The sequence below is a fragment of the Pseudophryne corroboree genome, chromosome 8 (assembly GCF_028390025.1).
Source record: "Pseudophryne corroboree isolate aPseCor3 chromosome 8, aPseCor3.hap2, whole genome shotgun sequence".
NCBI lineage: Eukaryota > Metazoa > Chordata > Amphibia > Anura > Myobatrachidae > Pseudophryne > Pseudophryne corroboree.
In genome coordinates, this window is record NC_086451.1 from 216,171,197 (window position 1) to 216,183,219 (window position 12,023).

The window sequence follows — 12,023 nt, forward strand, 5'->3', positions numbered from 1 at the left end:
ACGATCACTACCAGTTCCAGGCGTTACCCTTTGGCCTATCTACAGCTCCGAGGGTGTTCACAAAGGTGATGGCGAAAATGTTGTTCCAGCTCAGGGTCCAGGGGGTCAACGTGGTCCCTACCTGGACAATCTCCTGATAAAAGCGAGTTCCAGGGAGCTCCTATTGCTCCATATAGATCGCACTATACATCTTCTGTCACACCACGGGTGGATCCTCATTTTACAGAAGTCCCACCTGGAGCCATCTTAGCGGCTTCTGTTTCTGGGAATGCTACTGGATACTGTAGCGAACAAAGTGAGAACTCTACAGGAAATGGTTTGCATGGTTCTCAGACCAACTCGAGTCTCCATTCATCTTTGCATAAGATTGTTGGGAAAGATGGTAGCCTCGTTTGAGGCCATCCAGTATGGACGGTTCCATGCCAGACCCTTTTAGCTGGACATCATGAAGTGGTTCGGTTCTCATCTGAATGGACCGGATGATTCAACTGTCACCCCGGGCCAGGATTTCACTCCTGTGGTGGCTGCAGTCTTCGGAATTCAGGATTGGATTCTCCTCACAACGGATGGGAGGATGGGGGGGATGTCACCCAAGGAGTGCAGTTCCAGGGCAGGTGGTCTGCCCAAGAGGCCCTACTTTCTATCGACATCCTTGAACTTCGGGCTATCTACAATGCCCTGATTCAGGCCTCCCTTCTGCTCCGGGATCAAGCAATCCAGGTACAGTCAGACAACGCCACGGCTGTGGCGTACATCAATCGACAAGGAGGGACAAAAAGCAGGGCCTGCATGCGAGAAGTATCAAGAATACTCCTCTGGGCAGAAAGAAATGCACTAGCACTGTCCGCAATCTTCATTCCGGGAGTGGACAATTGGGAGGCGGACTTCCTGAGTCGCCACAATCTCCATCCAGGGGAGTAGGGCCTACATCCTCAAGTGTTTCAACAGATCATCGACCGGTGTAGTTGCCCCCAGATCGACATGATGGCGTCTCGCCTCAACAAGAAACTTCGCTCCTATTACTCGCAAACCAGAGATCCTCAGGCATGCGCAGTGGATGCACTGACATCACCTTAATCTTATCAGCTGGTCTACATATTTCATCCGATTCCGTTGACCACAAAGATGCTCAAGAGGTTCCGGCACCAAGGAGTACAAGCAATTCTGCTTGCCCCGGAGAGCGTGGATCTTCTGGACATGTCCATCGAAGACCTTTGGCCTCTACCACTCAGAAGAGATCTTCTTCAACAAGTACCATTCGTCTACCCGGACTTACGGCGTCTTCGTTTGACGGTATGGTAGTTGAGCTGAACATCCTAGCTCACAAGGGACTTTCCAACAAGGCCATTGCCACTATGGTGCAAGCCAGAAAACCTGTGACGTCAAAACACTATCATAATATCTGGCGGAGATACGTCTCCTGGTGCGAGGAACGCACGTATCCATCTGCCGATTTTCACTTGGGAAGATTTCTTCATTTCCTGCAGGCTGGAGTGGATCAAGGCTTATGTCTGGGATCCATTAAGGTTCAAATTTCAATCTTCTTCCAAAAGAAGTTGGCTATACTGCCTGAAGTTCAGACCTTCTTGCAAGGGGTGCTTTGCATCCAACCTCCGTTTGTTAGTGTTCACTCTAGGATTTGGGCAGGGCAGGGCGCTTGACTGAGAGGGGCACAAGCGTGTGCGCACGCTGCGAAAAAGGGCGTGTCCATGCAAAATAGGGGGCGTGGTCATTTTGTCTAATAAAAGTGGGCGGTTCAGCCCTCAGACGTTAAAACGGGGGCATGGGCAGCCGGCGGCGTCACTGTTGGGGGCGTGCCCAGCACCTCCAAGCTCTCTCACAGCGTGAATGGATGCCGCGCGCATGCGCACTGCATTTTTACACGCTGGGAGGGCAGGAAGTGGGCGGCTGTTCTAGCAGGGCGCCGCAGAAAGGGCAGGGCGGACTTTGCCCTTCAAAAATCGGGCAGAGCGCGGCGCCCTGCTAAAACAGCCTAGCGTGAACACTAGTTTGTGCCGCCTACGGATCCTTGGGATTTGGATGTGGTATTACGATTTCTACAGTTCTCCTGGTTTGAACCTCTGATGACTGTAGAAGACAAGTACCTCACGTGGAAGACGGTGATGTTACTGGCCCTGGCTTCTGCTAGACGTGTCTCAGGATTGGGGGCCTTATCGTATAAAAGTCCGTATTTGGTCTTTTACGAGGACAGAGCGGAGCTCTGGACTAGACATCAGTTCCTGCCGAAGGTTGTTTTCCGCATTTCATCTGAAGCAACCTATTGTGGTTCCGTACTGTTCTGACGCTTCTGCTACTCCGGAGGTATTGGATGCTGTGCGTGCCTTGAAGATCAACGTCAAGTGTACAGCTCGGATCAGAAAGACTGATTCCTTGTTCTTGTTATATGATGTGCAGAAAAAGGGTTGCCCTGCTTCAAAGCAGTCCATTGCTCGTTGGATTCGAATTACTATCCAACAGGCCTATGTGTCGGCAGCCTTACCTGTTCCTAAGTCTCTAAAGGCCCACTCTACTAGATCGGTGGGCTCGTCCGGGGCGGCTGCCCGTGGATTCTCGGCCTTGCAACTATGCCGAGGCGCGACCTGGTCGGGGAAGAAAATCTTTGTGAAGTTCTACAAGTTTGATGCCCTGGCCAAAGAGGATACCCAGTTTGGGCAGGTGGTGCTGCAGCAGTCTCCGCACATTCCCGCCCATTCTGGAAGCTTTGGGACATCTCCATCATACTAACGCGTCCCCAATATCACTTATGGATGCTCGAGAAAATAGGATTTTAAATACCTACCGGTAAATCCTTTTCTCGTAGTCCATAAGGGATATTGGGCGCCCGCCTCGGTGCGGTGACTTACTGCAGGTTCTCTGGTAGGTGTTACCTGTTCAGCCGTTGCTGTTTTCTGTTGCCAGATGTTGCTGGCCCAGTTATGTTATGGTGTGCTGCGTATAAATCTCACCACACTTCTCGTTGTTACTGTATGTTCCTTCTCTCAAGTATGTAATTTCTCCTTAGGGCACTGTTTTACCTATAACTGCCTGTGGGGGGGGCATAGAAGGGAGGAGCCAGCACACCCAGTGGAAGAAATTTAAAGTGCACTGGCTCCTTTGGACCCCGTCTATAGCCAACGTACTAATGTGTCCCCAATATCCCTCATGGACTACGAGAAAAGGATTTACCGGTAGGTATTTAAAATCCTATTTTAAATAACACTGATTTAATAAAGTGGGTAAGTGCGGACCCCCCCCTCTTGCAGTGCATATCTAGAAATGTCTTTGTCCCATACACAATTGCCAGGAAGCCCTGTGCTGTACATACCAAAATTGCAGCTCAACGCCCAATCAGTATCTAATAGGAGAGAGTTGCATTAGTAGTAAGTAGCATAATAATACAGTAGTTTCTTTTATATATGTTCTACAATATCTGTGTGTGTAGATATCTATAATTTCCTTGTGTCTGGCAGTTGCACGCTGGAGCTGACTGGAGGCCTCCCTACCCCCTCACTCATAGCTCTCAGTGGCTGCTAGCCACAGATGGATGGCAAAGAGGAAGGGTCCCAAGAGAGAGCGGGCAGGGGCCAAGTAGGCAGGGCAGAGAAAAAGGTTTTCATGAAATGTAACAAGATGGCAGAACAGGCAGGAGGGTCCCAGGATAAGGGGGGCAGGGGAGGGGGTGGGGACGGGAGGGAGTATGGTAAAGCTGTCAAAGAAGAAGGGTCAAAGAAGAGAGAACAAGGTGGCAAGGCAGAGAGGAGGGGGATCCAGAGGACAGAAAGAGGGCACAAGGTGGCAGGGCAGAGAGGAGGGGTTCCAGGGGAGAGAGAGAGAGCGCACAAGGTGGAAGGGTAGAGCGGAGGGTTTCCAGGGGAGATAGAGAGGGCACAAGGTGGAAGGGCAGAGAGGAGGGGACTCCAGGAGAGGGGACAAGGTATCAGGCCAGAGAAGATGATTCCCCAGAGAGACAAAGGAGATGGGACAAGGTAGCATTGCAGAGATGAGGATCCCAGGAGAGAATATATGAGATGGGTCTTTTCTTTTTTTTTTTAAGCCAAAATCCAGGTTAGATTTGCCACTTTACATATCACTGCTGAACAACCAAAATCTTGCCATTTGTGGCAGCTCACAGGCTATTACATTTAGCCCAATGATTCTTGAAGCCTAATAAATGAAACATAAGATTCTACCAATCTGTTAACTTTTTGGGGGGAATCCAATCAGTTGCACTGTTTGCCACGCAGGGTATAGCTCCAGGTTTTTACACAGAGTTTTTCAATAATACTGCCTTTTCCCTGAGCTAACTCATACATTCAGCATAAAAGAAAAGGCCATATGGGTTTTCCTGCGCATTATGGGGGTCATTCCGAGTTGATCGCTCGCTGACGATTTTCAAAGCGCGGCGATCAGGTGAAAAAACAGCATTTATGCGCATGCGTATGCCCCGCAATGCGCACGTGCGACGTACGGGTACAAAGCCCTTTGTGGTTGTGCTCAGGTTCTAGCGAAGTTTTTCTTCGCACTGGCGGCCGCTAGAAGATTGACAGGAAGGGGGCGTTACTGGGTATCAACTGGCCGTTTTCAGGGAGTGTTTACAAAAACACAGGCATGTCTGAAAAAAACGCAGGCGTGGCTGGGCGGGTGTATGAAGGGAAATCCGGACACGAATAGGCTGAAGTGATCGCAAGTGCTGAGTAGGTTCAGAGCTACTCTGAAATTGCACAAACTGTTTTTGCAGAGCTCGACTGCACATGCGTTCGCACTTCTGCTAAGATAAAATACACTCCCCAGTGGGTGGCAGCATAGCGTTTGCACAGCTGCTAAAACTAGCTAGCGAGCGATCAACTCGGAATGACCCCCTAAACCCCCAGACGATTCCTTTTCTTGGCGCTCCTGAAGCTGTGAGGAAAAGTAACCCTCTGTGCTTTGAGTTGCGTAAACTGGATAACTGGACTGGATTCTCCCCTTTGAGTGCATTGCACATTATTTGACATTACCTTTGATGTATACTAAGAAATTAGCTCAGCAACGTGTATTCTCTTTAATGGTAATACAATCCCTCTAATACCTCATCCTCTTTCTTTGTAGGTTGGTGATGGGAATCCTTTGCGTCTGTGGAAAGTATCCACTGAAGTAGAAGCCCCACCGAGCTCATTACTTCATCGTGTTTTACGTGAGCGCCACCTATGGGATGAAGACCTTCTGCAAAGCAAAGTGGTAGAAACCCTTGAACAGAACACAGAGCTTTTCCATTACGTGACAGATAGCATGGCTCCACACCCACGGCGGCAATTCTTAGTACTGAGGTATGGTTTTACATATTTATCATCTCATTAGTGACATTTTTTGTCTCTCCGCATGAACACTGTCCGCAATTGTTTCTCAATAAACCATATGTAGTTTATGTAGTGTTGTGTAGCCTATTGTCAAAGTATTACCAACCTTTTATGAAAAAAAAAATATATATAATGTAAATTTTGCTGTTTAGTATGCGGTCTGTGAAATTCAAGTACATTACACTAACATAATTAGTTCTTGCCATGCATTAACGCAATGATTTCAAACTGAGAGACAGCTCTATGGGAAACATCAGAGTCTGTACTGCAGAATATTGTGATTGATCTACCCCAAATTCACTGAAATATATATGTGTGTGTGTGTGGTTGTGTGTGTGTGTGTGTGTGTATATGTATGTATGTATGTATGTATTTATTTATGTAGCAGGAACAAATAAGACAGCGGCACTCCAGGGCTTCCAATGATGCAATAATCAAGATTGTGTTTTCAAAATTCACATGTCAAAAACCAATGTTTCGAGGCCCGTAGCCCCTTTGTCAAGGTGTGAAATCGTGCAATAGAAAAACCACTCACCTTATAAAGCCAGTGACCACCACTTGTGAATAGGAGCATCGCCCGGCGTCTCGCAGACATGACGTGACGCATGGTTCATAGTTACCAGTTCCGCTTCCCAATGCACTTGCACGTGGACTCTGCAAGAACACCAGTAGTATGTTCAATAGACACAGCCCCATGTCATGAAAGAAATCAGATATGACTATGAATATGTTCTCACTACATAATTTATGTGCACACATTAAAATGCTTTACAGTGGTGTGACTATATTATATTGAATCTGTGTATAAAACGAAATTATTGATATAGTTAAATGTAATAGAATATAGTTATATATATATATATATATATATATATATATATATATATATATATACATAATATTTATTTATATATAGAAGTGAATATAGAGCTAGCCATAATAATCCCACCTAGTTATGGTGAGAATGCTCAATCAATAAGTCTTGTTTTATGTAGACTTATAAATACATCTACTATGTATTTATGTATATACTATTCTGCGGAGGGCACCCGGGCATTTAACCAAGTAGGACCAGGAGTGCCGGGCATCACATCTTGATAGATAGATAGATAGATAGATAGATATAACCAAGTAGGACCAGGAGTGCCGGCATCACATCTTGATAGATATATAGATATATATATATATCCAGCATGCAGGCGGCACTCACCGCGTGGAATAAAACAACAGACGCAAGTCTGGGATGCAAAATAAACGTTTCAATGTTAAGTAAACATTTTCGTCCTGACGAAAATGTTTACTTAACATTGAAACGTTGATTTTGCATCCCAGACTTGTGTCTGTTGTTTTATTCCACGCTGTGAGTGCTGCCTGCATGCTGGATATATCATTGGACACAGCGCTTGCTGTAACCACTGGAAGGCACCGGCTATCTTGTTTATTTCAAGCCCATGTACTGGCCTGTCTCCTGGTAGCGTCTCCATGCTCTGGACACTACGCTGACAGACACAGCAAACCTTATTGCCACAGCTCGCATTGATGTGCCATCCTGGATGAGCTGCACTACCTGAGCCACTTGTGTGGGTTGTAGGGAGGTCATACAGGCACGTGGAAGCCACAGACACTACTGAACCTCATTTTGACTTGTTTTAAGGTCATTACATCAGAGTTGGATCAGCCTGTAGTGTGTTTTTCCACTTTAATTTTGAGGGTGCCTCCAAATCCAGACCTTTCCATTGATATTTTTTGTGTGATTTTGTTGTCAGCACATTCAACTATGTAAAGAACAAAGTATTTAATAAGAATATTTCATTCATTCAGATCTAGGATGTGGAATTTTAGTGTTCCTTTTATTTTTTTCAGCAGTATATATATATAATCTGGAAAGTATTCACAGCGCTTCACTTTTTCCACATTTTGTTATGTTACAGCCTTATTCCAGTTTTTTTTTTAGATATTTTTGCAAATGTATTAAAACAAAAAATCACAGGTACATAAGCATTCACAGCCTTTGCTCAATACTTTGTTGATGCACCTTTGGCAGCAATTACAGCCTCAAGTTTTTCTGAATATGATGCCACAAGCTTGGCACACCTATCTTTGGGCAGTTTCGCCCATTCCTCTTTGCAGCACCTCTCAAGCTTCATCAGGTTGTATGGGAAGCGTCGGTGGACATCCATTTTCAGATCTCTCCAGAGATGTTCAATCGAAATCAAGTCTGGGCCACTCAAGGGCAATCACAGAGTTGTCCTGAAGCCATTCCTTTGATATCTTGGCTGTGTGATTAGGGTCGTTGTCCTGCTGAAAGATGAACCGTCGCCCCAGTCTGAGGTCAAGAGCGCTCCGGAGCAGGTTTTCATCCAGGATGTCTCTGTACATTGCTGCATTCATCTTTCCCTCTATCCTGACTAGTCTCCCAGTTGCTGCCGCTGAAAAACATCCCCACAGCATGATGCTGCCACCACCATGTAGGGATGGTATTGACCTGGGGATGAGCAGTGCCTGGTTTCCTCCAAACATGACGCCTGGCATTTACGCCAAAGAGTTCAATCTTTGTCTCATCAGACCATAGAATTTTGTTTCTCATGGTCTGAGAGTCCTTCAGGTGCATTTTGTCAAACTCCAAGTGGGTTGCCATGTGCTTTTTACTAAGGAGTGGCTTCCGTCTGGCCACTCTACCATACAGGCCTGATTGGTGGATTGCTGCAGAGATGGTTGTCCGTCTGGAAGGTTTTCTCCCTCCACAGAGGAATGCTGTACCTCTGACAGAGTGACCATCGGGTTCTTGGTCACCTTCCTGACTAGGGCCCTTCTCCCCGATCGCTCAGTTTAGACGGCCGGCCAGCTCTAGGAAGAGTCCTGGTGGTACCGAACTTCTTCCATTTATGGATGATGGCCAGTTTGCTCATTGGGACCTTTAAAGTAGCAAATATTTTTCTGTACCCTGCCCCAGATTTGTGCCTCGAGACAATCATGTTTTAGAGGGCTACAGAAAATTCCTTTTGACTTCATGCTTGGTTTGTGCTCAGACATGCACTGTCAAGTGTGGGACCTTATATAGAAAGGTGTGTGCCTTTCCAAATCATGTCCAATCAACTGAATTTACCACAGGTGGACTCCAATTAAGCTTTAGAAACATCTCAAGGATGATCAGTGGAAACAGGATGTACCTGAGCTCAATTTTGAGCTTCATGGCAAAGGCTGTGAATACTTAGGTACATGTGATTTCTTCGTTTTTTATTTTTAATAAATTTGCATAAAATCTCAAAAAAACTTTTTTCACGTTGTCATTATGGAGTATTGTGTGTAGAATTTTGAGGGAAAAATCAATTTATTCCATTTTGGAATAAGGCTGTAACATAACAAAATGTGGAAAAAGTGAAGTGCTGTTAATACTTTCCGGATACACTGTGTTTGTGCGTGTGTGTGTGTGTTTTTATTTATTTATATATATATATATAAAAAATTTCTTTCATTCATATACGGTTACTCACATTTTTTTTTTCCTCTTCAATATAGAAAATGGCGCATGGATCTTCCTAGGGGTGGGTGTGTTTTGGTTTCCACATCAATCGACCATGCCACGGACCAACCTGAGGATGGTGTCCAGGCCGTGGTTATGAGCTCACAATATCTAATGGAACCTTGTGGAATGGGACGATCAAAGCTAACCTATATCTGCCGAGCAGACCTTAGGTAATTTACTTTTAAAGCCTCATTCAATACATAAATTTAACATTCTAAATCATAATCTAGATTGCCTTCTTTCTGGGGCACTCAAATGGCCTCAGATTCATTGATTCACACACTTTTAATTTTGTTTTGGGGGAATTCAATTACTTGTGATGTGTCTGCAAGCAGCGGTACTCGGCTGTGCACATGTCGGCCAGTTACAGTACCCCACAACATCACAAAGTTTTCTGCACACAGCTATGTGGTGCCATTGCAAAACAACACATCACATCCCTCCACTGAATTGAACCGCCCCCCTAGAGTCCCAACAAACTGGAAGAAACATAGAATGAGAACTAGCAACACTCTGTACTGGCACACAAAACCACTCATACCCGTGCAGTTGGCACCAGTGCTGTTAAGTAAATTAAACCTGTTTATAACCATTCATACTGTGATATAACCTTCTTTACTCAGTAAATTATTTTGCACATGATGAATTCTTGATTTTAATACTAGGACAAGCATTTCTTTTGAAATAAAATGAATAATTCCCATTTACCCACATTTTTATTTATGTTTTGTCTGCAGGGGGCGATCTCCTGACTGGTACAACAAGGTTTTTAAGCACCTCTGTGCAATGGAGGTAGTCCGTATCCGAAACTCATTCCCTCCTCTGAGTCCAGGCGGGCCAGAAACAAAGCTATAAATATGAGAAAGACTCTGAGGAGTGAATGTACTATCAGGAAACAAGATGAACTGAATAATCTCGAAGAATTACTTGTTGCTGGAGATTTCAGCTTTCCTGGACGTTTCTGACCAGATGTGTAGTGCCATACAAACTAGAGTAATAGGCTGGTTTTTGTACCGCACTCACAGTACAGTCCATCATAGAACGTGATCCTACATCACTGTGAAGAAGACAAGGAGTACCTAAGATGTTAACAATGGCCTCAAGCATCCTTCAGTTTCGTAGCAACATGCTGCTTCAAAGGATGTCACCGGTCACTGTTTCCCTGCTTGCCTGAAGGAGGCAGTATTGTGCAAGACACTAATTACACAATGTTCTTGCGCTGCTTGTCAGGAAGATGTTAACAAAGATCAGTATTATTTGTGTTCTCTGTTTTTGTATATGTTCTTTTGACTCGGTGATGCCAGTAAGCAGGTTTTTGTATGTTCATAATGAAAGACGTATAGTGTGTGGATTACCCAAGGTGCTGAACTTGGGATGAAGCTAGTGTGATGTGATGTAAATGTGTGTGTGAATATTTATAATACCTGCTTGAGAGTAGAACTGGATTGACGTTAGCGCAAAACATGAATCTGACTGTCTTGTTTAAAGGGAATCTGCATGATTTTTTACATTAAATCAGGACAGCAGGTTTGCAAAACAGATCAATGTACATCATGCTGACTGCCATATTGATTCTGTTGTGGTAACATTTCAGTGAAATATCAGAATTATTAGAGGAGGGTATATTATTATTATTTTTTTGTATTATTACAGTTAATTCTTCATGCACTCTGCCCAAATTAAAATCTAAAATTGATTCGCTGGAAGTTAATCACATAGTTTGACCAGTAGAATTAGTTTTTGATTTTAAAATGTGTACATAACATTATTCTAGGTTCTGAGAGAACAGTATGCTAGGCCTTAAGGAAAAGTGGGGTTATTACATGTTGGTGACTTGGCTGAAACACATTGACAACTGCCCCCTGCTGGCAATGCAGCATGGGTAGAGCTGCAACTGATCTTCTCTGTTAGTGTTTGTTGTCCCAAGGACAGGGTTCTACTTTCCTTGTTAGGAATAGGACCCTTTCCTGAGGGGTTATGGTTTGAATTGCCTGCATCTGGGATGCCGGCGGTCAGAATACCAACTGCGGCGACCTGGAGATTGGAATTCCGACAGTGGAAGGTAAGTATACATACCTCCTCCCCTGGCCCCAGAATCCTAACCCTCCCTCCCCCCGCAGCCTGACCCTAATCCTCCACCCCCCCTCCCCCCTTCCTCCTGCAGCCTATCCCTAACTCTCGGCGGCGGTTCTTAAACCTAACCCCCCGCAGCCTAGTTCTAACCCTCCTAAGGAGGTGCCTAACCCTAATTACCCCCCCCCCCCCTCCCCCGCATGGCTTATTTTTCCGGTTTGTCATCACCGGAATGTTGATCCTATTCCGAATAGTGTTGGGATTCTGACTGCTGGGATCCCGACAGGATCCCTCCTGTGGGACTGCTGTTTCTCTGCACTGTCTATGATGAGGGATATCCTGAAATTAAGATGGGCATAGTGTGCTCTAGAGCAATGACATAAGTGAGTATGTGTAAGGATACTGTAGACATTTCATCTTTAATGGGACCAGCCAGTGCTGCAATAAGGAGTTATAATAATACAGTAATATTTGATTCTACAGAGAGACAGTGGGCACTAGGGCCGACCTTCTCCCATATGCACAATGATGTGGTTCCATTCCACTCAGTGAATTCATAATTTAACTTCTGGACTTTGGGAACCCTTCAGTACCTCTCTGCAGTATAATATGTCTAAAGTCGATTGATGTTATATAAATATTGTACAGATTAAATTTTATAATATATTCTTTTTGTATTGTTATGTCACCAAATGACTGTGCCAGGCTCAACACAGTTTCCTATCAGTGTTTCTATTTAAGGGACGTTTTGTAATGTAATTTGCTTTTATTGAAAGAAAATATAATAAAATCCCCCAAAATAACTTGTGGTTCAGATTCTTTTTGCCTGTGTCATTAAGCATACCTCCCAACACGACCCTCTCCAGGAGGGACACAATGCTCTGCTCCTGGACTTCTCTCTAAATGCATGCTTGCCATCACCTGTGGTGAAACACCTTTCTCGTCCATTACCTGTTCGACACAGGTGTCGGCAATCATACACTGAGAGGGAAGTCCAGGAACAGAGCATTGTGTCCCTCCTGGAGAGGGTCATGTTGGGAGGTATGCATTAAGGAATTGCAACATTAGAAGACTGTAACACTTATGCT

General features: G+C 44.8%; 1 protein-coding gene across 6 annotated transcripts in view; it reads left to right on the plus strand.

Annotated features, from left to right (window-relative positions):
* STARD8 (StAR related lipid transfer domain containing 8) overlaps positions 1 to 11,726 on the plus strand; it is a 443,153-nt gene extending 431,427 nt beyond the window's left edge. For all 6 annotated transcript variants that reach the window (XM_063937082.1, XM_063937080.1, XM_063937081.1 and 3 more), the window contains 3 exons: positions 5,089 to 5,306; positions 8,856 to 9,032; positions 9,600 to 11,726. In XM_063937082.1, the coding sequence (XP_063793152.1) occupies positions 5,089 to 5,306; positions 8,856 to 9,032; positions 9,600 to 9,717 (513 nt within the window). In that variant the 3' untranslated portion in view covers positions 9,718 to 11,726. The remainder of the gene's footprint in view (positions 1 to 5,088; positions 5,307 to 8,855; positions 9,033 to 9,599) is intronic.
* Positions 11,727 to 12,023: the final 297 nt, after the last annotated feature.